The 27,157-nt window shown below is 41.0% G+C and overlaps 2 protein-coding genes across 6 annotated transcripts in view; one reads left to right on the forward strand and one right to left on the reverse strand.

Moving 5' to 3' along the window:
• Positions 1-8,656, reverse strand: part of LOC126246014 (uncharacterized) — a 297,733-nt gene extending 289,077 nt beyond the window's left edge. For 3 of the 4 annotated variants that reach the window (XM_049948363.1, XM_049948362.1, XM_049948364.1), the window contains exon 1: positions 8,501-8,656. In XM_049948363.1, coding sequence (XP_049804320.1) covers positions 8,501-8,539 — 39 coding nt within the window. In that variant the 5' untranslated portion in view covers positions 8,540-8,656. The remainder of the gene's footprint in view (positions 1-8,500) is intronic. The other variant, XM_049948365.1, reaches the window with a different exon arrangement.
• A 301-nt stretch (positions 8,657-8,957) lies between these two features.
• LOC126246060 (protein spitz-like) overlaps positions 8,958-27,157 on the forward strand; it is a 624,919-nt gene continuing 606,719 nt past the window's right edge. For both annotated transcript variants that reach the window (XM_049948367.1, XM_049948368.1), the window contains exon 1: positions 8,958-9,223. The gene's annotated coding sequence lies outside the window, so the exon portion shown is untranslated. The remainder of the gene's footprint in view (positions 9,224-27,157) is intronic.

The raw sequence follows: 27,157 nt of genomic DNA on the forward strand, positions 1-27,157 counted from the left end.
GAACAAAGATGACCAAATGACATCTCATTATCACATGAGGAAATTTACTTCCAAGTTGCAGGAGTTGGCAGCTAAGGAATTAGAAGGAATAGGTGATTTTCTTGGCCCTCGTGTGTTAGTGAGCAGTGAAAGCGGTATTATAAATGTGATTTTCACTACTTTGTCTCAAATTATTCAGAAATCATATAATATTTAAACAATTATCACAGTAACAATTCTTGCTGATGTTAAAGAGCCACCTTACAAGTTCTCCTCCTGTTTCCTGTAAACAGCCTGAAGTAAAACTTAACTAAGGCAGGAGGTGGGACATGCTAGCATCGCATGTCAAGTTCGTATACGATCGTACATCTTCAGTTATACCAAAGTTACTCATTTATTTATTAATATCAATGCTTCCTGGCACTGTAAAATCACTGAAACAAAGTATTTATGACCTGTAGACTACTCCTAATGTCTGAGTGGCAAAAAGCAACTCTTGTTAGCAAACATTTATTACTTACAATTACTTGATTCGTGCCAGAATAAATGTACATTCCCTACATATCTCTTTGTTGACGACATGAACGATTTCTGCATTGGCACCTCATCCCAATGGCTCTGAAAGTGCCAGATGGCCAACCGCCTCTAGTAGCCAGCATGGGAACCTACCACTCACTCCTTACTGTGTACATACTGCAGTGCTGATACATTCACTTCATATATGTGAAATAGCAAAACTGGAAATAAAGTAAAATGCGCTCTTTTCTCTAAATAAGGGGTGCCAGGCAAACAGACACCACTCGGAATCCACAGCTGTGGTATATATTATGTAAATTTAAGGTGGAGGGGGCAGACAGGAAAGAAAACAGAAGGGGCCATAGATATCAGCTGTATCACAACTTCATGTGGAATTAGCGGTGATAAGTGAAAATGTGTGCCGGACCAGGACTTCAATCTAGAATCTCCTACTTACTAGACACTTGCATTAACCACTGTGACATCCAGACACAGTGTTTATCGCAAATTTGTGAATGATCACAGCACATTCCCTGGCCTAGCCATATTCTCACCTAATGCCACCTATCCACAGTCCCCCTCCACGTCCTCCATGCTCATTAATTTTAGATTCCCACTAGAGGTCCCCCATAAATGTGCATCTGGACTAAAGATTGTTGATTCACTGCCCACTGAGGCGAATCCGTTATATGAATGCATGGTGTCAGTTCTTTCAGACATGACACCATGCATTCATACAATTAATTTGCCTCAAAGAACAATGAATCCACAGCCTTCAGTAGGGAGGCATATTTACCTTCGACTTCCAGTGGGAATCTAAAATTAGCGGGCATGGAGGACATGGAAAGGGACTGTGGACAGGTGGCACTGGGTGGTGGGAGTGTGAGTCAGCCAGGAAACGTGCCCAGATCGTCCTTGCATTTGTGATAAACACTATCTCTAGATGGTGCAGTTGTTAACGCAACTGCCTAGTAAGCAGGAGATCCCAGGTTCGAGTCTCAGTCTGGCATACAACTGCACTCATCACTCAGCTGATATCATTAGTGTCTTCCCTTTCCTTTTCTTTCTACCGCCTCCACCTCCAGTTTACATTTCCTGTTTTCTGTAACACTGCCAGCGATAAAGAAAGCAAAACCATACATTGTTTGTGTACAGCTTTTGTCAGATACATATAAAGTGAAAGAATTATATGGGAGAAATAATTTGCGCATTGGCTTACACGTCCTCCTCTCATAGGAGGGCATGTAAGAGAGAAATTGAAACCACATATTTTCGCAACACATCGTTTTCTTTTTCACCTATCAGTTTTAACAGAAAAATTGTCCACTGTGGTTTAAAAAAAATATGTGACTCATATGCATTTGAATGTTCATTATTGAACTGTGTAAAAATTTGAAACAAATCACTCAAGAACTTTTCGAGATTTCTGATAATTTCCCTCATTACACATTACATCTATATGTATTAAAAACATGTATAGCTATGTCTGTCCGAATGTTCAATAGAGTAACAAGTAAAAATTGAAGAAAGAGTGTGTGTGTGTGTGTGGGGGGGGGGGGGGGGGGTTCACACACCTACTATTTCAGATGAAGGCACTCTGGCCAAACGATTACTCATTGGCAGCCTATTTGTTGTGCCTGTCTGTGACTCAACATCTCCACTAAATGGTGAGTTGCAATCTGTCCTCCTCATGATACTGTATATTTACATACTACATGTATATTTGGGTAAGCCAACGGCCTTGCTGCAGTGGTAACACTCAGATCACCGAAGTTAAGTGCTGTTGGGCTGGGACAACACTTGGATGGGTGACCATCCAGTCTGCAGAGTGCTGTTGGCAAGGGATGCACAGAGCCCCTGTGAGGCAAAACTGAGGAGCTACTTGATTGCAAAGTAGTGGTTCCAGTCTCATAAACTGACATACGGCCGGAAGAGCAGTGTGCTGACCACACGCCCCTCCACATCTGCATCCAGTGACACCTGTGGGCTGAGGATGACACGGCAGCGGGTCGATACCATTGGGCCTTCCAAGGCCTGTTCGGACCGAGTTTAGTTTACATGTATAGTTAAAAAATATATACTCTATATTCGTCCAAGTCTTCATTAGAGAATCGTGTAAAAATGTGAAGTAAATCAATCATGTATGTTGAGTTTTTGGTAACTATGCTAAACAAAGACTTCTTTTTTTATATAGTAGTATAGATGTATATACTTTTTTCCTTGATAAACATATAAAATCATCTTAGGTAAAAAATGTGCCAACTAGTAAAGTGCGGAAAGGAAGCATACTGCACAAAATAAAACCAATTATTCAGGGTAGGAGGGTCAGTACGATTACAGTGTGACTTCTGTTGGTTGGTTTTAGGGGAGGAGACCAGACAGCGAGGTCATCGGTCTCATCGGATTAGGGAAGGACGGGGAAGGAAGTCGGCCGTGCCCTTTGAAAGGAACCATCCCGGCATTTGCCTGGAGCGATTTAGGGAAATCACGGAAAACCTAAATCAGGATGGCCGGACGCGGGATTGAACCGTCGTCCTCCCGAATGCGAGTCCAGTGTCTAACCACTGCGCCACCTCGCTCGGTGTGACTTCTGTCTTCTATTTCATTCTCACATAGGTAAGTGAACAGTCGTACGTGGAAGCTACTTCACAATGACTGCATTGAATGAAATTAAAAACAACTTATGTGTTTAGTACTACTGAAATGGCCAATATTGTTGGTGAACAGCTCTCAGGTTTCGAGCTGGGTTCATTAAAATACCACATCGCTTTTACATTGCCATCTGACTGGAAACCTGAGATCGTTTCACCAAAAGTTTATGCTGGGATAGCCTACATTCACATATGTCTGACACTGTCCATCAAGCTTTGACATCAGCAGGATGGCAGATATCACCATCTAGTCTTTATACAACAAGTCAACCATGATGTCAGACATTAAAGATGCCAATATACAAAAATAATTAAAAAATATATTTAATTGGAAAAAAGGACATGGCACTAGTAAGGTAATTGGGGGGGGGGGGGGGGAGTTAGGTGGAGAGAAAAAGAAATACATGACATTCCTAATACTTAAAAGACACACCAAACCAAAAGCTTTCACAAAAATCCAGCAATTGAATTCACCGACAATTCAAAAAATATCAATAAAAGTAAATATAGAAACTGAACTATAAGATACCAGGAAACAAATTAATGTGCAAAACAATGGTATCTGAAATTCCAGTTGACATACATAGCTCAAAAAACAGCCCACACTACCATGGAATCAGACATTGCTCCAAAAGTCAAAATCGATAATTTCAGTTGACTTACACAGCTCCAACAAAGTCCGCGATACCATGGCACCACACACTGCTCCAAAAACGAAGATGGTAATTTCTGTTCACTTACATAGCTCAAACCAAGTCTGCAATACCATAAAAATCAACAACCGGTATTGGTAATTTCATTAGACCTAGCTCAAATGAAGTCCATAATATGACATGTAGCTCCAAAAATCCAGTTTCAAAAACTTCTCAACAGCTCAAAAATTCCACAATACCAACTAACCACAAATTGCTTATGCAGCTGTTATCAAAAGCTTAACGTAAGTAAAATAGATAGAACGAACTCCACGATATCCATTAATGACAATACACAATAAATCATAAAAAATTACACTAACATCAATTTCGATATACAAAGAACACACAATTATGTACATAAACACATGTACCACACATTTTACAATAAAGAAAGTAAACTAAAGAACTACAAATTACACAAACTTGAAGTCCTAGAAAGAAAAATCATTTGAAAAATACTAGGACCACCAAAAAATATAGAGGTATGGAAATTAAGAAGCAATGAAGAAGTTTATCGCAACATAGAAAACATTAATGAAACACTACAAACGAGGTGACTGCTAATTTTTGGACACTTATACAGAATGAACAGCAACAGGTTAACCAAACAGATTTTCAAATATCTTTGGGACAAGAAGTCAACAATAGCCTGGATACAAGAAGTTGGGAAAGATTTGGAAAGAAACAACATAAGTGAAAAAGACACAACAGAAAGAGAGAGTTTTGAGAGGAAAGTGTTAAAAATGGAAGGATTCCACAGCAAGAGGGATAAGAAGACAGGGTCAAAATGGTCTTAGGAGAGAAAAAGAATACATAGTGAAAATACGAAAGAATACTGGAGGAAAAAGAAAGAATAACAAAGAAGGAAGCATTGAAACTGGTGCATGGTCCTTAGATGACCCAAACGAAGAAAGTAGAAAGAACAATCACCTTCAGTCACAATTTTATATCAATGCACAATGCATTTCAAGCCCTGGGGGCTTATTTTTAGGTACTCCATTGCGGTATACAATGACCTGCTGGTATGAGCATACCATCGAACTAATAATTCCAAGGTTGAAAACAAATCTGTAGCCAATAACCACACACGTTAAAAAAATTCACTAACATAACAACAAACACACAATTCTAATACAAATCCTAGTAATAGCACTTCACCCATCCAATGACTCACTAGCAACACTCAAAAACAATTTAAAAACATCAACATTCAACACTAGAGAGCACCACCACATAAACCAAAATGCTCTCTTAACAAACGATCCAGTTCAAATACACCACACAACCAATACACATAAAATGGTTACATCACGGGTCAAAGCTAACAACCATTACCCAAGTTACAGTTGATGCTGTGTCTAAAATGTGTTAATGCAACCACAAACCAACATCATCTGTGAACAATGTAAATTGCCAATGAAAACAACAAATATGTCACCATAACATATCTAATCATAAGAAACAAATAATAGCAACATGTACCTGGCTTTGTATGCCACAATTAAACATGTGTATTAACAACAATTTTGGGTATGTGTATACATACGATACACAGATAAATGACCATTCCTCTGGTACTGCAAAAAAATATTCGTAACACACATGTAGCACCTACAATGACTTACAGAGCAAGTACAACGCTGATGATCCCCCCCACCCCACGAGTACAATATCGGCAATTACAGAGGTAATGGCAAGTGTTACTTGAAGCTCTTAACAAGGATGGTTGTGTTCCAGTCATTCTTAAACTTGCTACAGGCTTTTGACACTGTAAGCTATAAAAAAAAACTACTAACGAAGCTTTGAATGCTAGATGTAAGGAGAACAGCGAATGATTGGTTCGAGTCTCACTGAGAAAACAATGTTAAAGTTGGGAGATAGTTCACATGTGCCGACAACAAATTTTAGTAAATAATTGTCAGACAAGAGACATATAAACATAGCTGTCCATAAGGTTAGCATATTAGGTCTAATTTTCTCTGAATATATATCAGTCTAATGTCTTTCAGGACAGTATACGATGTGAAGGAAAAGTTCTCTTCACTGATGACAGCAGCACCTTAGTCAGTCATACCACTCCTATTAGATAAAGCAAATGAAACCCTCAAGGATGTTTTCCATTGGGGAATGAGGAATATTTGATACTGGCATCAGCTTTGACCTGTGGCGTTGGAAACATGCGACAAATGTTGTAACAACATAGTAATGTGATGTGAGTCGCAATGTTTCCACATGTATACACTACAGATCAGTCTGTCAGCACAACCAGGTTTTTCTGCTTTCATATTTGCTGGCTTTGCCAGCTCCCAACAAGTTACCTTCCAGTCTAACCTAGTCCTCGGTCTAAGCTACACATCAGTCTTTCACCACTATTAAGTTTCTTCACTTCAACGTTCATTGGCTTCATCCACTAACACTCAAACTACGAAAATACACACAAAAAGGTGACATCATGACAACCACTAACATCAGACCATTGGTCAAGTAGTATCCAATATTTGTCTTGAGACCAACTGAGCAGTACATAATAAATTAACACAAACATCAAGAAAACGGTATGCGCTTAAACAAGAGAAAATAATTGTCGCGTTAAGCATAGCTGACAGTTATATACATTGTGTAACAAACACAATGTCTCTAGGAATGAGTACTGAGTGTCATTTACATGGAAGGAACACACAAAAAAGCTACTGTCAAAAAGAATGTCTCCAGCATCTTATGCTCTTAGTGTTCTAGCATCCGTCTGCAACAGCCAACGTCCTGTAGTGACAGATCATGCTATGAACACTCTACTCTTAGTTACAGGATTCTTTACAGAGGATCAGAGACTAAACATGGACACAATTTTTCAACTGCAGAAAAGGGCCACAAAAATATTAACTAGAAATGGTAGTCAGACTCTCTGTAAAGAAAGTCAGACTCTCTGTAAGGAACTTTTTAAAAATGGGTATCCTTAGTGCACCAAATGAGTACATCTACCAATTCATCATGAAAATCAGGGAAAATTTTATGAAGTATCTATTTCACTAATAGTTGCACACGTAATAATAGAACAAGGGTCTGTTTCAACTTACACATACCAAGGAAATGGCAACAAAAAGCTCATATTAACATTTTCCATTAGAAAATAGAACTGTATAATAAACTGTCCAAGGAGATGAATATAGCTGCTATACTAAAGTTCTTTATAAATGTAACTAAAATGTTCTTAATATGTAATGCAAACTACACAATGAAATATTACTTGGAGGAATCAGTATTTATATTAAAAGGGTCAACTACAACAAACTGTCACATTATAATAAACGATCATAATGTAATGCTTACACAAGAAATCATGTGCCAAGATCCACAGTACATGATAGTAATGTCTTGTCATTCTCCAGAGATCAGTATCTCCTTATGGAGGAATGCTGACTATTTTTCAGGACAACTACAGGGAAGACATGAATGGGGTATAGTTGCACGTTTACGGGCCCGGCGTCACTGTTTTGAACAGACTGGTATCAATGCCAGGGGTATAATAGCATGTTCATGGTCAGGAAGTTACAAGCGGGGGTCCTCAGTTTGTGCAGTGATAAATGTTTAAAGCTATGTTATATATTTGAAGTTAATTTATTAATAATGGATGCTGTTGAACTCTATGACAGTTCCGTATCTGCACAATACTGCTTGTAAACAAAAAACATTGTACAATACAGACGAACTAAATAAGGCAGTTCAGTTGTTAAAACACTGTCATTATATTCAGGTGGATGGAGTTTATTCTTTCCAGTCATCCTGATTTAGGTTGTCCCAAATGATGTCGGGCAAATGCTAAGATGGATCCTTCATCAAGGACCTGTCCATTCAACATAAGAGCATAATCATAAATTTTGTGTTTTTGTGTAATCTGAGCTATTTATTTTCACTGTATTGTGTTGACAAATGTTGGACCACGGAGAGATGACGTCTGGATAAATAAGCAAATCAAATCAGCACCACAGTGTAAATGTTTGAGATTGTTTCTCTTAAGCTTTGTTATGTGCCTATTGCTTGTTGAAGCATAGCATCCATAGAAAAATCACCTCTGAAGTGAACGTTCATGATGATTGGCGAGGAAATATGTGGCAATTTTGGCTCTAACATCAACATAATACCTTCCATTCATAAGCATTTCGTGGCACAGGAAAAAAATATCATCTGCCACTAAAAACCCGTATGCCAGATGTGTTGATGAAAACACTACATTAAATTGTTTCAAATCTAATGAAGATAACAACAGAAACTAATAAGCCCTCAACTAAAACAGTACTTACTATGTGTCAACACTAAAATTAGATAACATTGTTGCTCACGCGAAAAGTACAACATTCTGGCTTAATTGGATATATGTGCACACACAAAGATCACAAGAATTACAACACGCACTAAAGAACGACTTCAGTAATACTTGGAAGTTACTTTTTTAATTTACTTCATACAATATCAATTACAAAAAGCAAATCGATATTCTTTTAATAACAAAGAACAACACGAGGTTATAAACGTTCTAGTTTCTTTGTTATAATAGTATTTCTGTACACAAAATAATCATATCTTTATGGTGACAAGCTTGTGTACATTTTCTCCCTGACTTGCACGCATATAACCTAAAGCTTCATGTTTTAACTGACTTACCTCGCAACCTGCGCATATTGGTTCCTGAAATCCATCCATTTTCGGCAGCAGTAATTACAACGTGAAAATGTGTGTATCTATAATGACAAAACGTAATTCCTTAAAACCGGCATAAAGTCACCTACACTCATCAACTCCATTTCGAAAAACCCTAAAGTCAAAGCGAAGGAAAGATATTAAACTTTTAAATCGATTGTACAATCAATACGAGAACAAGTCAAGGTATTCTTTAACAGTTCTCTAAAGAAATATTAAATTTATCGGTATACGCAAGGGAACTTATTCACTGGCGTACAGTTTGACCTAGGGTTATTTAGGTTCATGTAACACACGTATGTAAGTAAACACAAAGTCCCAACGTTCGCCAAACGCTCTGGTCGGTCGGTTGGCAGAGTTGAGTGTTGGGCGAAGATCTTTGGATTTGTTATTCGTATGTCTTTATTTCCGTTCACGAAGGAGTGAGGACTGACGTTTCCCTGCGGAAGCGAATGTGTGTGGGTTATGTTTTGTTTATTGTAAAATTCTGTTTGTTGTATTTGGCACCACGCGTCGTTTTATTCGAATGTCTGTCTTTTGTGTAATAACCCACACATTATAAAGTACATCCCCGTATTTCACGGCGCGTGCAACATTTCGATTTAACGAATTCGAAAAGTAAAACAAACGAGTTTCGAAATAAACTTAACTATTTCCGAGCTGCACTGTGAAATTAGAAGCTTCAAGGTAAGTCGACGTAGATGGATGTATCATATTCAATAACTGAGAGCTGTGTGTAGTAAATGACTCAAGATACTTTCAGGTTTATTATATGCGGTTGGACGCTTTCTATCACTTAACAAGTGTATTTTGTCATTTGTCCCAAAAATCAGAAATGATCTGGTATCACAGTTAGTGTTAACGTTCACTTACAAATACAGCGAGGAGTTGGTAAGAAGGGGGTGTGGCAGAGCAGCACTAGGCTCTCCTTGATTGTGTATGGCAAGTGCACTAAAATATGAACCGTAAAGATTCGAAAGCGTACTGCTGTATTCTACGCGGCAATATTTTTTACCTCCACAGCACGAGTTATCTAAACTATTCAAAAGTTTGTTATACCTTATCATGATTTACTCATGGTAATGTCTTTGACGCTAGCGAATTTCAAGCATTTGCATTTGCTACGACAATCCGCTTGTGTTGTGGTGCTGCCTGAGGAAGCTTCGAAATGAAAAGTCACGAATTTTTGAATTAGTCGACCTGAACTGTTCTCAGTGGAACTGATTCGCTAGCCGCGTGGGTTATCTGTGGCAACCACTCCAACATTGGCAGTTGTTATTTACAAAGAGAAAATAAATGAATGAAATTTAATTTGAATTTTGTCATGTCACAGTTTACGTTTAATATTGTGGAGTTTCACACCGCGAAGGGTTTTATTCTGTGTATATCGTGCAAAAGAAGTATATGGTGTGAAACCTCCATAAATGGAAAGAAAACTCCCACCCAAATTCCACCTGTTGGACCAAAATATCCCAATACTCTAGGCTTCTGGTAATAAGGTCTGTGTCATGTTTCGTGGAGCGCTGAACAGGTACACTGCAGCTCTTAGAACCACCAAATGCATTCCCATTACAGCATTCCTTAATATCTAATGTAGCGGAAGTAGATGTTTTTCTGCATGTCATCTTTCCCTTCATAATGATTTACCCATGAAAGATTATTCACTGACTCCTGAGACAGTGACTGAGTAGCTCTAGTAATGCCATGTATGCTAATATCTAACAGTTACGGAACATTTTTCTTAAATAATATGTGTTGTGTTTTGGCTCCATTTGTAACTCGAGAAACATCGTACGGCGTATGCTGCATTATCTGCAAGGTTTCCAGGAAATCTACATGCTCAAAAAATGACCATTTTATACTAGTGGCAGTCTTCTGTGAGAAAATTAACGATTGCATCGACCAGTCGTTGATAAATTTTTACGCCAAAATAATCGGAAGATGGCTCTTCGACGGCACCAGGAACAATTTCACCATTAATGCAGCCTTATCAGTCTTCGAAACAAAGCCTTGAACTGTAATACATAAGCTTTCACGGCCGGAAACGTCTCTCTTATTCAGATGTTCCTGGCATTTATTCCATGGTGGAATGATTTCTTGAAGAAATAATTTTCATTGTCATCGTGAGGGGGGGGTGGAATATATTGGAAGAACCTGTGCACATTGCATTCATAGAAATCACGACACCGTTGAAGAAAACGTTGTGTTTCTCCAAGAAATTTTTTTGACCACGGCATAGGAGCCCAGAATATTTTAAGTAAAATTAAAACAATGACAGCCCTTGGTCGCAAAGAAGTCTTTTGACCTAGGTCTCGGCACCACTATGAGTGCTTTCATCAGAAGTAAAACTTAGGTCGAAAGACTTCTTTTTTGCGACCGAGGGCTCTTATTGCTGTAAATTTACGTTGTAAACGGTCGTTGACCACGCAGCCATTTTCAAAGCTTTAATTTTAATAAATGTAAAAAGGCTTAAACTCCTGTAGTTCCATTACAAAGAGTTTTTGTGGATGGTAGAAATTTTTAAAGAAAGCGCCCTGACGTAAACCTGATGTCACTAATGACCCAGTCGTCCATGGGATGTTAAACCCTAATCTTCCTTTTCCTTTCTTTAACGTATTGCTGCGTTTATGTATAAAAACTGCAAGAAAATCTGAAACGGGATAAGCAAAATGAATTCGAAATGCTATCTCAGGACACCTATCAGAAGAAGAAGGTTTTTAACGCTATTGCAATAGCATCTGATAGAAACAATCTTTGCTGCTGCCTCAGCTGTGGCATCAAGATTGGAAATCACCTAATTGGAGACGAAAAAGTTTTTTTTCTTTCTTTCTTTTACTTTGGTGTGGTTGACAGTTGGAAGAAAGTTCGAAATTTTTGACCTCCTGATTGTCCTCGATATTTACACTGTTACATTCCCAAATTTTCCGTAATCTTACATACCATTATATTGTATTTGATCCCTCTAGCCGATATGAGCATCCTCCGAAACATTTACGATACCTCTTTCGGTGAGTTTGCGCGACCACGATGTGCGTTGATAACAGAGTCCCACCCTCATCTTTTATCTCAACCGCATATGCTCATTTGGTTAGCAATACCTCAAGGAGAAGTGTAATGGGAAAAGCTTCCAGTGTGGCGGCCGAAACACCGCCCGCTATCTGATATCTTCATTGTTGCGAATAGGCATTGTCATTTTAGGGCCTATTGGTTAATGGATAAAAGGCGGATTCCATATTGAAACGCACAGGGTTCGATCCGAGTTATATTCGTAAGATTTTTGTGTCACGTATTAGTTTATGACCCAAAATGCTAAGTTTCATTGTGGTTCGGACTGCAATGTATAAGACTGCTGTAAGATTGGAAGAAGAAAAGGGCATCCCCCCCCCCCCCCCGCTTTCCAGTAGGACTCTGCCTAATAAGTCCGTCACCAGTGATCGTTGTCGACGGGACGTCAACTGAAATCTTCCTTCCGTCCTGCATCCTGCCTGCCTGCCTGCCAATTAAAACATTATGGTGATCAGACCAACATTCTCACAGCTTTATCTAGGATCTCAAAACATTGCTTGGGCTTTGGTAACAGCGTTACAATGCTTCAGAATTAAATTCTCCAATTCGTCTGTGAATCCTTTGTGTGATTGGTATCATATCAATGACTGTCTACAAATGGAAGATTTTACTATAAAACCTTCCATGTCGAAGGCTTCGTCCACAAGCTCGACAGTGAAAGGCAATTATTTGATGTTACAAACGTTCGTAATTTTCACGGCATAACAAAAAGTAAGCAAAATTTGTTAACACGTTTTACTATTTGTTAATTATCACTAATAAACAACAAGGTCGCAGTCTATAATCACAGAAACAAGTCTTTGATAACAATGAGAACATTTATTTCTAACAATTAGTGAATAATTGCGCTCGATGCTCTTTGCAAAACACCTTGCAACAAACAGCACAAAACGTTGTTGTCATTCTTCTCTTTTTCGATGGACATATGCGGACATAGTTTGTTCTCACGATGGGGTTCGATTCCAAGGACAGATGGTATAGTGAGGCACAGGTCATTTGATATTCTTGGTTTGTGTAGCCTGCTTTGCATCCATGGTGAGAGTAGCTCTTCACTCAGTCGTATTAGGAAGTGTTTCCTCCTTAGGACATTCTTTTCACGGATGGCGTTGTGAACATGGATTATCCACATATTAACATACATAATGTTCAGAATTCCGTAAAAGACACGCAAAGGCCAGCGTTTAGTCTTCCGGTTGCAAGAAATGTTGCTCGACATCTGGTCAAAATGGATCGACGCCACCTTTTGTGTAGTCGTAGTAATGAATCATCTTAGGTTTCTCAGTTACTTCATCTATTCCAGCTTGGTCGTACATAGCCGATAGCAGGAGGACTATTTTATTTGCCTTATGTTTATATGAGGCAAGAGTCATTTCTTTGTCAAAGATGAACACGGATGTTCTTATCTCTCTCTTTTTGGTTATAAATAGTTCTGGAAGTATTTTTAGCTTATTGTGTCTCAAAGAACCAACGAGAGCCTATAGCAGATCGTCGGCTAACTTGTGAACTAGGTATCAACTGTAACATTTCGGTTAGGTCCTCTCATTGTTTTTGAGAGCTCCTTCACGTAGTATTCTCCAAGCGGCAGACCGTTAGTATATGTGCCTTTGCCGAGATATGGGGAAGCAGCAACCATATATTTTGTTCCTGCGTCACACGCCATGACAATTTTACTCCCATATTTAGCGGGCTTGTTGGCTACGAACATACCTAACGGACATCTACCACGAAAAGCAAGGAGTTGTTTGTCCACTGTGATAAATAAGCCTGGTCTCTAATAGTTACGGCAATTGATAACAAATTCATCCCATAATTCCCTGACAGCAGCAAATGGATCGAACTGCTTTCGTTCCTCACGGGTCAACTTATCATCAAACTTCAGACAAGAAATTAAAAACTCAAATCGCTCGGAACTCACGGCTGCTTTATATCTAGGGCTACATAAATTACTGTGAACTAATTCACGAGTTGATGTATGGTTATTCTTCAAAGCTGCTGTTAAGATCAGGGTACCAATTAAAGCTTTTAATTCTTCGGTGAAAATTGTACTCTGAGTGCTCTTTGGATTTTGATATTTTCCTCATTACTTCATCGTTCGTGTGATTTACTATTAATTGTAACAAGCCATTGTGAAAAATAAAGAAAATATTTCTAACTGCGTAGCGACATTTGTAGCGCCATTGATAGGGGACTGAATATGATCAATAATATTTCTTTGAGGTGTACACGCCGTCTTTTTTTAGGAACTACAGATGACAGGCGACGTCCATCCTTACCCTGCAGAGAGATCTTTCGAGGCCGAATGATGTAGTCCTTACCATCGAAAGATGAAAAAAAAAAACTTGTACCTGAATTTGAAATGACGTGTGACAGTGGTGATGAGTGAGATGAAGAAACAATCCTGGGTCGCTTTCTTGATAGCAACTGAGCATGACTCCCTTTCTCGCCAGAATTTGGAGGGTCTGCACCAACGATTGTAATTTGACGTTCTTCACTCTCGCTCTCTGTCGGGTCAGTATCATCCTCTTCAATGTTATCTGGTTCATCTTCACTTGTCGAATTATAAATGTTGCTGTCATTCTCCTCTTGCTCCAGCTCATCAAGTAATTTCCTTATTTTATCTCCCAGATTTGGGTCATTTGCCTTTATTAAATCAGACATCTGAAATTAAATACGAGATAGCAATAGACTGAGTTTATAAATGCTCGTATTATTAACTCAGTAAACAAAGCTTGGATCATGCATGAAAGTAATCATTAAACCCATATTGTGAGCATTACTGACCTTAGAAGAGGTAAAGTAGTTAACTATCGTAAAAATGACGCCTTTCAGAAAAGCAGCCACTGTTTTCTAAGCAGTGCGTGGAGTTTTTTCGTGGCAGTCATAAGCACATCAATCAGTCGCTAATGTTAGGAAGGTACTGACGAGGTGGAAGCGCTTGTGACATTCCCGCGCTTTTCAAGCAACAATGAAGAATTGGCTGTCGCAATAATTACGAGCGCTTGTGTTCTGTGGTTTATTCCGCTTGCTAACCAGTGTCAAATAAGCTATGGTGTCCATCTGGAGCACATTATAGTGAAGCCACCATTCGGATACAGTTGTGAAGAAGGCACATGCCAGACGAAATTTGAAATCCAGAGTCATAGTAGGAGTCGCTTATGAAAGTCTGATCCGATAAGTTCTTGAATACTGTTCATTGGCCTGGGGCCCACACGAAGTGGCTTGGCTGATTTTGGGGAGGGGACCAAAGAGTGAGGTCATCGGTCCCATCGGATTAGGGAAGGATGGGCAAGAAAGTCAGCCGTGCCCTCTCAAAGGAACCATCCCGGCCTTTGCCCAGAGTGATTTAGGGAAGTCGTGGAAAACCTAAATAAGGATGGCCGGACGCGGGTTTGAACCATCGTCTCCCCAAATGCTAGTCCAGTGTGCTAACCACTGCGCCACCTGGCTAGGTACATGAAGGTGGATTAACCCATGACGTAGACATGTCTACACCGTACAAGGAGAGAAGTTCATAACAATACCCATTCGAAGATGGGGGAGATCATAAAGACGAACAAGCCATCCTAATAACAGTAAGAGAAAATATGTAGCTTAAGAAACTGCTTTTGAATGTGCTGTTCCTGAGCAACACGTATGTAGTATTTTGCTTTAACGATCTCACCTCCGTAATGTAAGTCGGTATCTTCTCAGGTTTCAATTCGCCTTTAATGAATCTCGTTCCATGTGCAAAACAAAGTTGCAATGAGCCAAATTAGAACACTTTGGCCGGCCGCTGGTGGCCGAGCGGTTCTAGGCGCTTCAGTCTGGAACCGCGCGACCGCTACGGTCGCAGGTTCGAATCCTGCCTCGGGCATGGATGTGTGTGATGTCCTTAGGTTAGTCAGGTTTAAGTAGTTCTAAGTTCTAGGGGACTGATGACCTGAGATGTTAAGTCCCATAGTGCTCAGAGCCGTTCGTTTAGAACACTTTGAGTTTTCCGAAACTCTTCACAACTTTCGCAGTTGTGTGAGTGCTGGCCGCATTTGAAAATAAGAAAAAAAAAGAAAATCTGGCGACCGTGGCAGCATTAAAATGGGGAATCTCGTATTATGCCGCATAAGCCTATTACGCTGAAACGGTCACCATATGCATGTGACCCAAGTTTGCGAAATGATACGTAGTTGCTTATTTTCGCCACCGTGGTAATTTTAAGATCGAAATATTCATTATATAACAGGCATTAGTGATAAAATTTTTATTACGTTTGGAACTGATATCCACCATCAGTAGTATGAGGTGTGTGACTCCGACAGTGACGAATACTCTTTGCATTGACCGCAGGTATAAAACACGTGATTTGTTAGCTTCCTAAAGGATGCAAAATATAACACCATCGACCCTCTCCTGTTGCTCATACAGTGAGACCCAGCGACCTTCCTACTTTAAAATTTTTAATTCTGGTTAATTTGCATGTCGTGAGCTACGCTGCCTCAAGACACATACCAAGTTCCTAACTATGATACTTGTCTTACTTTAAGTATTTAATATGAGATTATACGACTCAGTGAGTAGATTATGACAGCATTTTAAGTTTTAAAATTCGGTCAACAGTTTTATGAAATCTTGAAAATCAAAATTTTGTTATACTAAATGACCGTGCCCCAAGACAGCCAACTGGTAATTTAGATATGTCTATATAATGTTCACGGAGTGTTAAAATCGTAAAAGATATTGCTTAAACACAAACATTGTAAAGCTTCTGAAAAATGGTAAAGTATCAAAATTTGTCCACACCTTGTAATTGTTATTGATACTAAGGATGGTGTCACGCATAGTGTTGATAACTGGTTCACAAGTTAGCCGACGATCTGCTACAGGCTCTCGTTGGTGCTTTGAGACACAATAAGCTAAAAACGCAATCATGCTGCAGCGCCATTGCTAAATGGCTTCATAATACGCCGAAGTGTTGCGGAAAACCGAATTCGGAGTCATGACAGAGTAGCGATCTGTCGTACTTTGGCCCGCATCTCGTGGTCGTACGGTAGCGTTCTCGCTTCCCACGCCCGGGTTCCCGGGTTCGATTCCCGGCGGGGTCAGGGATTTTCTCTGCCCCGTGATGGCTGGGTGTTGTGTGCTGTCCTTAGGTTAGTTAGGTTTAAGTAGTTCTAAGTTCTAGGGGACTCATGACCATAGATGTAAAGTCCCATAGTGCTCAGAGCCATTTAAATGTCGTACTTTGACATATTTTTAGCACGAAATTCTTTTTACTTTCTTGCTCCGTATGTCAACTCCTTGTCCATCTTCAGGGAAATTAAAATATTAATCGCACATACTCATTTTCTACTTGACGAGTACTAGTAGAGGTTCCTAATGTGGCTCCTTTAAAATAATCGCCTTAGATTGGAGATCTGTATAATCAGAAACCACTAGCTGGCTGTCAAATGTAAATATTAGCTGCAAGTGAAAATTGCTCCATTTTGTGTACATTCAACTGATAGTGTCGACACGTTCCCACACTACCGAATTTATCTAGTACTTGTCTTTCACTGAAGAGCCAAGGAAACTAGAACACCTGTCTAATACCGTGTAGGGCCCTCGCGACCACTCGGAAGTGCCGCAACCGTGGCATGGACTCGACTGATGTCTGAAGTAATGCTGGGGGGAATTGACGCCATGAAACTTGCAGGGCTGTCTATAAATCCGCAAGAGTGCGAGAGAGTAGAGATCTCGTCTAAATAGCACGTTGCAATGCATCCCAGATATGCTCAATAATGTTCATGTCTGGGGAGTCTGGTGGTCAGTGGAAGAGTTCAAACTCAGAAGAGCGTTCCTGGAGCCACTCTAGCAATTCTGGACGTGTGGGGTGTCGCATTGCCCTGCTGGAATTGCCCAAGTCCTTCGGAATGCACAATGGACATGAACGGATGCAGGTGATCATACAGAACGGTTACGTACGTGTCATCTGTCAGAGTAGTATATAGACGTATCACGGGTCGCACGTAACTCCAACTGCAATGTCCCCACACCAGTACAGAGCCTCCACCAGCTTGAACAGCCCCTACAGACATGCAGGATCCATGGATCATGAGGTTGTCTCCATACCCCTACCCGTCCATCCGCTCGATACAGTTCGAAACGAGACTCGCCTGACCACGCCACATGTTCCCAGTCATCAGCAGACCAATGTCGGTGTTGACGGGCCCAGGCGAAGCGTAAAGCTTTGTGTCGTGCAGTCATCAAGGTTACACAAGGGGGCCTTTGGCTCCGAATCCGATATCAATGATGTTTCGTTGAATGGTTCGCACCCTGACACTTGATGACCCAGCATTAAAATCTGCCTCAATTTGCGGAAGGGTTGCACTTTTGTCACGTTGAACGATTCTCTTCAGTCGTCGTTGGTCCCGTTCTTGCAGGATCTTTTTCCGGCCGCAGCGATGTTTGAGATTTAACGTTTTACCGGATCTCTGATATTCTCAGTACACTCGTGAAATGGTCGTACGGGAAATTTCCCATTTCATCGCTACCCCGGAGGTGCTGTGTCCCATCGCTCGTTCTCCGACTATAGCACCACGTTCAGACTCGCTTAAATCTTGATAACCCGCCATTGTAGCAGCAATAACCGATCTATCAACTGCGCCAAGCACTTGTTGTCGCATGTAAGCGTTGCCGATCGCAGCGCCGAATTCCGCCTGTTTACATATCTCGTCTACATATCTCTGTATTTGAATATGCATGCCTATGTCACTTTCTTTGGCGCTTCAGGTATAAACATATCGCCACACGGTCACATAAATTTGCCCTGTATGAACTCATTTACACTGTGTCTCAATATTAAAGTGCGTGATGGTGCATCCTTTGTACCAGTGCTGGTTACTACCTTACCATTAGCAAATGGAGCTTCTGTACGATTTCATAGACGAAGTGTACAGGGATTGGAGAAAAATATCGAAACACCAAAGACAAAACACATTACATGTCTAATGCGGGATAGGAAAACGGTTGGCATTCAGAACAGCTTACAGTCGCCTCGGAATGGATAAATAGAGGTCCCATATGGTTTTAAAGAGAATCTTATACCACTTTTTCTGCAAAATAGTGGCAGGTTCAGGTAACTATTATGACGTCGGAGAGCGATCACGCACCCTTTTCTACAAAGCAGGCCACAAATGCTCAATAATATTCAGATCTGGTGAATGCGGTGTTCAGCAAAAATGTGACTATTCATCCTCGTGCTCACATAACCAATCCTGGACGATACTAGCTGTGTGGACATGGACCCTGTCGTCTTGGAACACAGCATCACTATTGGAGAACAAGCATGGTACCATGGGATGGACCTGATCAGTCACAATGGTCGCGTAATCCTCGACAACAATATGACCTTGCAGATTAACCATGCGGACCATGGAATACCACGGTATGGCTGGCCAGATCATCGCCAAACCCCCTGCATGTATTACCTAAACTAGGCCAGACCTTGAAAACAGTGTGCAACAAGACTCATACGACCAAATAACTTTTTTCCATTGCTGCTTAATCCTATTTTTATGGATTTGGTAGCACGTTTTCCTGTTACGGGCATTTGCATGACTGATATGTTGTTTTAGAATTCCAGTTCGCCCTGTAATACCCTCCTTCTGGAGCTCCATCCGTTTATTTTTGGTACTGACAGCGTTCGGCAGTGACGTCTACAGCTGTCTTCTTATTTTTCGCCACACTCCTCCTCATTGACGGCGGGTCACGATCACTCAACACACTTTTCGTCCGCGCCGTGACTTAGCTGATGATGATTTTCCGCTTTCCCTGTAGGCGGTATAAATCTTAGATAGGTACCTGTTGAAATACCAAACACTTTGGCTACCTTGATTGCGGAAGCATCCACCACACAAGCATCAACAATTTGCCTACGTTGGAATTCACGTAGCTCTAACATAATTCACACACAACTACAGTACACAGAACACTGTTCTGACCAAATCGTATTGAATACATTGCACAGGTGCCGTTCGTTGTCAAAGACAACAGCGCATCCGGAAGGGGGCTAGCATCGGCAGTTATGTTCAAGTATGCATTTCTCGTAGAGTGTTTCCATATTTTTGTTCAACACTTGTATTTTCGTGGCTGTAGGAGGATCGTTCTGTCGCAAATCCCGTTTACGCAAACTTTCTCAACAGTGTTTTCGCGAAAAGAATGTTTTCTTCCCTCTAGGGATTCCTTTTTCAGTTGATGGAGCATTTTTGAAACACGTGTTGGTCGAACCAACTGATATCGAAACCAGCAACAGGCCTCTGAATTGCTGACACGTCATCATTTAATCTGACGTGGCGGAGATCCTAAACACTCGGAACAGTACTAAAGAACGGATCGCACAAGTGTTCTGTTCGCAGTCATCTTTATAGATGAGCTACATTTTTTCTAAAATTCTCCCAATAAACCGAAATCAACTATTCGCATTCCCTACAAACGACCTTAGGTGCTCGTCGTATTTCATTTCTCTATGAAGTTTTACGCAGAGATATTTAAACCATGTGACTGTGTCAAGCAGCACACCACTTGTTACTCGAACATAACAGGATAGTTTTTGCTACTCATTGCATCAGCATAATTTTTTCTGCGTTTTGTGCATTGCCATTCATCACACCAAAAGTAAATTTTATCCACATCACCCTGTATCCTCCTAAAGTCACTCAAAGACGCCACTTTTCCCGCACGGTAGAGCCATCAGATAATTGTCGCAGATTGCTGCTCACCCTATCGGTCAAATTGTTTGTGTTTACAGGGAACCAGAGGGCTTCTATCACTCTTCTTTCCCTGGTGCACTCGACGATACTTTTGTCCCCAACGAACTGTCGCCGTCGAGGGCAACGTACTGGGTTCTATTAATCAAACAGTTTTCAAGCCAGTGTGGCACTACAGACTGGAATACGGGATCTGCCCGTTGTCCTCCATCGAGGGTTAACAGGCTATCGTATGAGAAACGGTCAATCTTGAGTTTCCCGTGACCGATACTTTCTAAATTCGTGTTGACTGTGGTATTTGCCCAAGAAAAGTAACATTCTCTGCTTTGACGAATTTTGATTTGCGTCCATAGCAGTCACAGTTTCGCACCATAGTTGTTACTAATAAATAAATGAGTGAAAACAGGACGAATACCTGTAATATCAGTGTCTCGGTTTTTTTTACTGTTCTGTTATGAAGTCCACATTCAGAAATTACGCCTGATAGTTATTAACAAACTGTGAACTATGCTCTCGTTGGAGAACAAAATCCACATAAGCCGGGTTTATTTATTTACTTTTCCGCATAAAATCGGTTTTATCTGCACGTGTCACGCACAAAATTGTGTCACTGTAGCTTGTATGTAGAAACGTATGTGGGACAAGCACTTCATATGCGTAGTGTCTCATCCGCCCCTTCAAGACATATTAAACAGCTGTTTCAGGTGTCTGGGCGTACCATGGGGGAGCTGTCAGACTGATTTTTCTGGACTGCACAGAAACTAACGCGACTACGCAACTTATCTGTCATCAGAAACATGCCGTAGTCGTCGAACTGTTTTGCCCAAGTTCATTGTCTCTTAGAAATCGCTTATGCCATGTTTGTACTTTTTGTCGTTTGAGCGAACGCTTTTACTGAAGTTACAGGTCAAACTAACTTTCAGACCAATAAAACAAACTTAATACTTCCTTTGTGCATGTCCATATCTTTATTACTTTGGAATCTAGTGCACAATGAAGTTAGGAAATTACGAACAAGACCTCCTACAAACTCATTCGTACCACGCGCCCAAGACGAATCCGCAACACGCGTCGAGGGACTTCAATCTCAGCAAACCCAGATTTTTCGCCATAGCCCGTTTCATCACATGTGGAAGCACAAATGCTAAGATTTTCAATTTTACGTGCCCTTACGTATTTTACATAAGGCGCAAAATTGCAAGCATCTCATAGGTAAGGCAGTTCGTAGCACTGCAGGGTGTAAGTGAAACTACGTTCTGGACCGGAACCAAAATATGAACCTTGCCTTTCGCAGGCAACGCCCTTTCCGACTGGACATCCAGGCAAGACTCACGTACCACCATATTCAATTTTGCTAGTACCTCTCTCATACATGCGAATAGTAAGGATCTGGGCTCAAGACCCGGACCTGCTGAGAATCTTAGTCTAGCACGAAGTTTCATAAGCGCGCCTACTTCGCTTCAGAGTGAAAGGTAGTCTGTAAATAAATGTACCACGTCTGTAGTGAATGTTATTGCTGCTGAGCGTTGATTTTCGCGTGGAAGGAAGCCGTGTACGAAACATTTTAAAAGCGCTGTTGCTCAGCCCACATAGTATTAGCACTGTGTGGTGGTTACTACTGAAACAGGCTGTCTTTTGGTATGTGCCAGAAGCGAGTATTTTAAGAAATTACATTTACAATAAAAAGCAATAAATAAAGCACTTCGATACTGTCATGCAGCTATTGCGCCAAATCATTTTTCGTAACTATTTAAGAGCTGTAAATCATCGCCGCCTTAAAATAATTTTTAAAGAAAGTTATGAATGTTCTTACTCATCAAAGAATATCTGTTTGCAATTATTTGATTTCAAGCTCATCAGATTTCAACGACATTCCTGTGACCATCGTCATATTCAATCCTGTATCCTTTTAGTTCCCGTTTTGCTTATAATCATCATGTGTTGTCTTCTTTTATGTGTATTTTCTCTAACAAATACAACGAGTGTTGCAGGAAACGCATGATTAGTTAGAGACTGGGCAGGTATTAGTTATCAAATTTATCGGTAGCTTGCGTGCCTGCACAGTATCACTCATATCATTGACAAGCTGCGCCTTTTTGTGACAAATATGCCCGCAGTACGGATAATACTGGCACTTACCAGTGAAGTTTGTGAATGGCATCGTGCGCAATGTATTTTTCATTCCAAAATGCTAAATTTTACCTGCTACTCTGAAAAAGCGACGCTCAGACATGATACTAATGTTTGTACAAAACCGGCGATGTATTGGAAGCCCAGTCAGAGGAGACCCAAACAGTCAGGAGATATGTGAAAGTCAGTTTTATTCAGCACCTTCAACTTAAATTGTTTATTAATTAATAAACAAACTGCGCTCATAAATCTTTTTAATTAATTTGTCAATTATCAATTTTTCTTTAACCCACACCATTTGCTAACTCGCGCAGTAATATTTGCGTGCTAGAAGGATTTAGAGGTGGAAACTTGCCTTCACGAACTCCTTCCCGTGAGGATCGCTCTGTCTCCCTTCTTTCTCCTAAGATGTGCTGAAGTAGTGTTAGAATCCGTTTCTGTGGCAACTGGTGTGGCCCTGATTTTAATTCACGAAACGTGTCTACGGACATGTCAAAATATTCCTGCTGGAATTTTGTTTGCCACGAAAATAATTTGGGGAAGTGTGTTGAATATAATTTAATGATGTGCTGGAACCCTAAGATGAAGAGCGAATCATAGACTGTTTCAAAATGAATATCGTGGTAGCATTTGTACATTCATCTTACAACTATAAATAATACATCACTTGAAAGAGCAACTCAGCTTTTCTTATAAGCGTTCAATGTGAGTATCTTTCGTTACGCGGCGCATATAGAGTCGATAGACGAATTCTTTCCATACATTGACCAATGTGTCTGGAGTTACAGTTGCAACAAAATGCTTCAGTCAGATAGGTCAGCTGATAGGGGAGGCATATGCACTTGATCCTTTATGAAACCCCAAAGGTAAAAATCGTATGACATCAGATCGGCTCTGTATGAAGATGAAACAGATGGACATACTGGAATTGTTCTGTCGTGCAGTTGCTTTGCTAAGCAGCTTCAGTAAGCCTCATAGAAGACAGAGTGTCTTTCTAGCACATTTTGGAATTCGACTGAGGAAGATTAGCTGCCTATAGGGACTGCAGATTACCATTCAGAGAAATGTCGATCGTGTCGGACGGAACCAGGCAACTGTAATGAGGGTTTGTAATCGCTGGATGCAGGAAGGAACGACGGACTGATGGGACTGATTGCACCCACCTCATTGCACCACTACATGTGATGAGAGGCATATTGTGCGCATGGCAGTGATGGATCGCTGTACCACTTCATGAATCCTGTCACAGCACATTAGCTGTGTTGCCCAACAAGCTGTGTCTGTGTACCATTCGACGTCGTTTGCAGCAGCGTGGAGTGTCCGCAAGGCGTCCATTGATGCATTTACCACCGAGACAATGCCACAGGCTTTTGGCCGGCAATGGTGCGATGAATGACGGACATGACAATCAAATGCAATGACATTACTTTATCGACAAATCCCGATTCTGCCTGCACCAACGCGATGGTCGAGTAAGAGTCTGGAGACACTGTGGTGAGAGAACGTTGAACTGTTGCCTTATGCATCGCCATACTGATTCTGCGCCGAATATTATGGTTTGCAGTGGTATTGAATTCCACTTGTGCCCCCCCCCCCCCCCCCCCCTAGTGCGTATTGCTGGTACTCTAGCCAGCCAGCCTTACATCTCTGAAGTGTTGGAACCTATTGCTCTCTCACATATTCGGGCTTACCGATGGGCACGGTGCAACAGGATAATGCGTAACCAGACGTGGCACGCAAAGTTCAAGACTACTTCGTCGCCCATCGGATTGCATCTCTGTCTTGGCCTCCCTGTTCTCCCAATCTCTTGCCTAGCGAAAAGTCTGGTCGTTGGGTGTGGAACGACTGGCTCAGGATACACTCGCTGCTACACCGGATCAACTTTGGCAATATGTGGAATTAGCAGGGACTGCTATACTCCAACAACACACCCAGAGCCTCTCGATTCAGGGCCGAGGCGTTTAGCAGCAGTTACAGCCAGCAATGGCGGCAACGCTCTATACTGCTTTCGTCATCTTCCTCTTCACACGGTGCTATATTTTCAATCATACGATCTTTGTACAGTGTGTTATCTCCCAAATCATTTTGGCTCTTCTATCGCCAGTTCTTCGTGGTGCTGCATTTTGGATGGCCAACAGTGTAAAAGAAATACAACACTGCAATAGGTAAACTCCCCTAAGCCACTAGTAAAATTCTTATGCTTCCACCCAAAGATACTGTGTGTGTAGCACAGTGCTACAAAATACACATCTAGAGAGAGAGCTAACTAAAATCTGCAACAACCCCAGTAAAAGGTGTGTCGCGTGCGGGGTAGCCTGTTCGTCTGCACTTACATGTTGTGTACAACAGCGAACACTGAGCTAGCAATGGCCCAGAAATTTGCACAATGCATGCATAATCGTCTCTGACCAATCTACTCGCGGTAAAAACCATTGCTGCTGCTATGCCAAGCGAGGGACCTTCCACCCATGGTAATAATGGCAAAACAGATTCCAATACATCGGCGGGGACCTACTTCATTGTGAATCTGGAAAAAACCAATGTGCACTTCAAGCCGAATTATGCATTTTAGTATGGTTAGAAATTCCGATGCTCTTGGAGTATCTCCTGACGTCCTGTTTATTTTATGACGTAATGTAAGCTTTCTTAGTGCTTAATACATACGAACATGCGGCCTTCCTGCACCCCTGCAGCCGCGCAGGCGTAATAATGCCTGTTTTCTGGCGCTCTCTGGCAACTGCTAAATAGAACCTGTTTCTAAGTTTCGGGATAGTATTGCGAACGGTGGTTCGAAAAGCGTTACTTTTAAAGTAAATTTCTTTGTACGCAAGATGAATTGTTGCGTATGAGGAAGTGGGATGCATTTTTTAAATCAGAGTGTGTAAAACTTTTAGCTTCTCTTGTAGCTTATTAATCTTAGAGACCAATATTATATGTGAAAGCTTAGCTGTTCTTGTAGCTATAGTTTATATTAATGTAAACCATTAACTTTTCCCCTTTGTGTGTTCGCGCTACGTAACAGTGATCTTGCTATTGGCTGACTATAACACGTGTCATATACTCAGAGTATCTGCTGTCATAGGCTGGCGAGATTGCGTGGCATGAGATACGACTGCCTTACAAAAGGCCATCGCAATCTCGATTTCAACGCTCCGGAAACGAACGTCATGTGATTGCTGCAATTCGAATTTATACTTTCGTAATACGAAAATATGCAGCGTATATGTTGCTGCACATCAAAGGTCTTTCCAAAACTTCTCATTTTTCTTTCCAAAATTTATCTTCCTCCTCCTCCTCCCCCCCCCCCCCCCCCCACACACACACACACACTTTTTTCCGGGAAGTTCTACGCCATTGTATAAAAACTTTAACCATTCAAAGGATTGATAAGTTTTACAGTTCCGAGGGAAAAATCTACGGAAAACCTGCTGCCATTTAGCACGGAAAACGTGTATTTTAGCCCGGGGAAAAAGTATGTTTTTTAAACGTGATATCCGGAAATTTTTTTTCCTTGCCCGCGTATACACCCAGCATTACTTATATTGCTTTCTTCGTATGGGTGACAAGCCCTACCGCAAATATGAGCGCCGATCGATGTCTCTTTTTTCAATTTGTTTTACGTATGTTCCTCTCGACGCCTTAACCCCGGACTCCCCTCGTCTATGCGTAGAAGCCCCTGATGGTAAACTTCGCCACGGACGATTGTCATGTCACCAGCGGCAATACAGCAGGCTCTTGTTTATCACGAAACAAGCAGTTTACCAACACGTCCCTAATACTCATTGCTCGTTCAAGCCATTTTCCCGTCTGAAATACTCGTTTGAGACCATTGCTCCACATCTCCAGATACTCAGTTTAGGGTCCTCCACTGTCTCCACAGTTTTGGCTCCAAAGGCTTGAAATGAGCAGTGTAAGCAAGCATCAAGGATTTCATCTTTAAGACCTGCTAACTACTAGTTGGAAAACATGGAGGCACTTTGGTCCAAGTAAGCCTTTCTGAGCCCATGAGGGGTAGCTGAGAGCGCAGTAGTTAGCGCACTGGACTCGCATTAGAGAGGAGTGCACTACAAATCCCTGTCCAACAATCCCGATCTAGGTTTTCGGTGATTTCCCGAGATCGGTTAAGACAAATGCCGGTATGGTCGCTTTGAAAGCGCACGGCCGATTTTCTTGTTCATCCTTTCCTAAACTGAGCTTGTGGTCCGTCTCGAATGGCCTCGTTGTAGACGGGACATTAAAGGCTAACCTTCCTTCCTTTCCTTCCTTCGGCGCACAACATCTGACCTTGCAGCAAGTGCAGATGGTTGGAATTAGGGATGGGAAAAAAAGATCGGTTAAAACCGATACCGATATTTCAGTTCCGAATAGCCGGTATTTTTCCGATATTTGTTTTATCTCGGTTTTATCAGGTGTTTTTTATTTTTTATTAATTATCGAGTAAAAAACGCGAAATATCAGTTAACTATAGCAGTATTGCTAAGATTTTTCGTTTTTGATTAAATCTTTTTTTTTTAAAAAAAGAATAATTTTTATTCGTGATTTCCATTAGTTGGAAATATTGCGTTATTATAAGAAATGGGAAACAGTGCTATGTTAATAACAATACCGACAGGAACGAGCCACAACCACATGACATAATAATTGGTACAGCATTACTGAGACAATAAAGTCTCTTTTGCCGTGTGACTTGGCTTCAGGTGTGCGTGTG

The sequence above is a fragment of the Schistocerca nitens genome, chromosome 1 (assembly GCF_023898315.1).
Source record: "Schistocerca nitens isolate TAMUIC-IGC-003100 chromosome 1, iqSchNite1.1, whole genome shotgun sequence".
Taxonomy (NCBI): Eukaryota; Metazoa; Arthropoda; class Insecta; order Orthoptera; family Acrididae; genus Schistocerca; species Schistocerca nitens.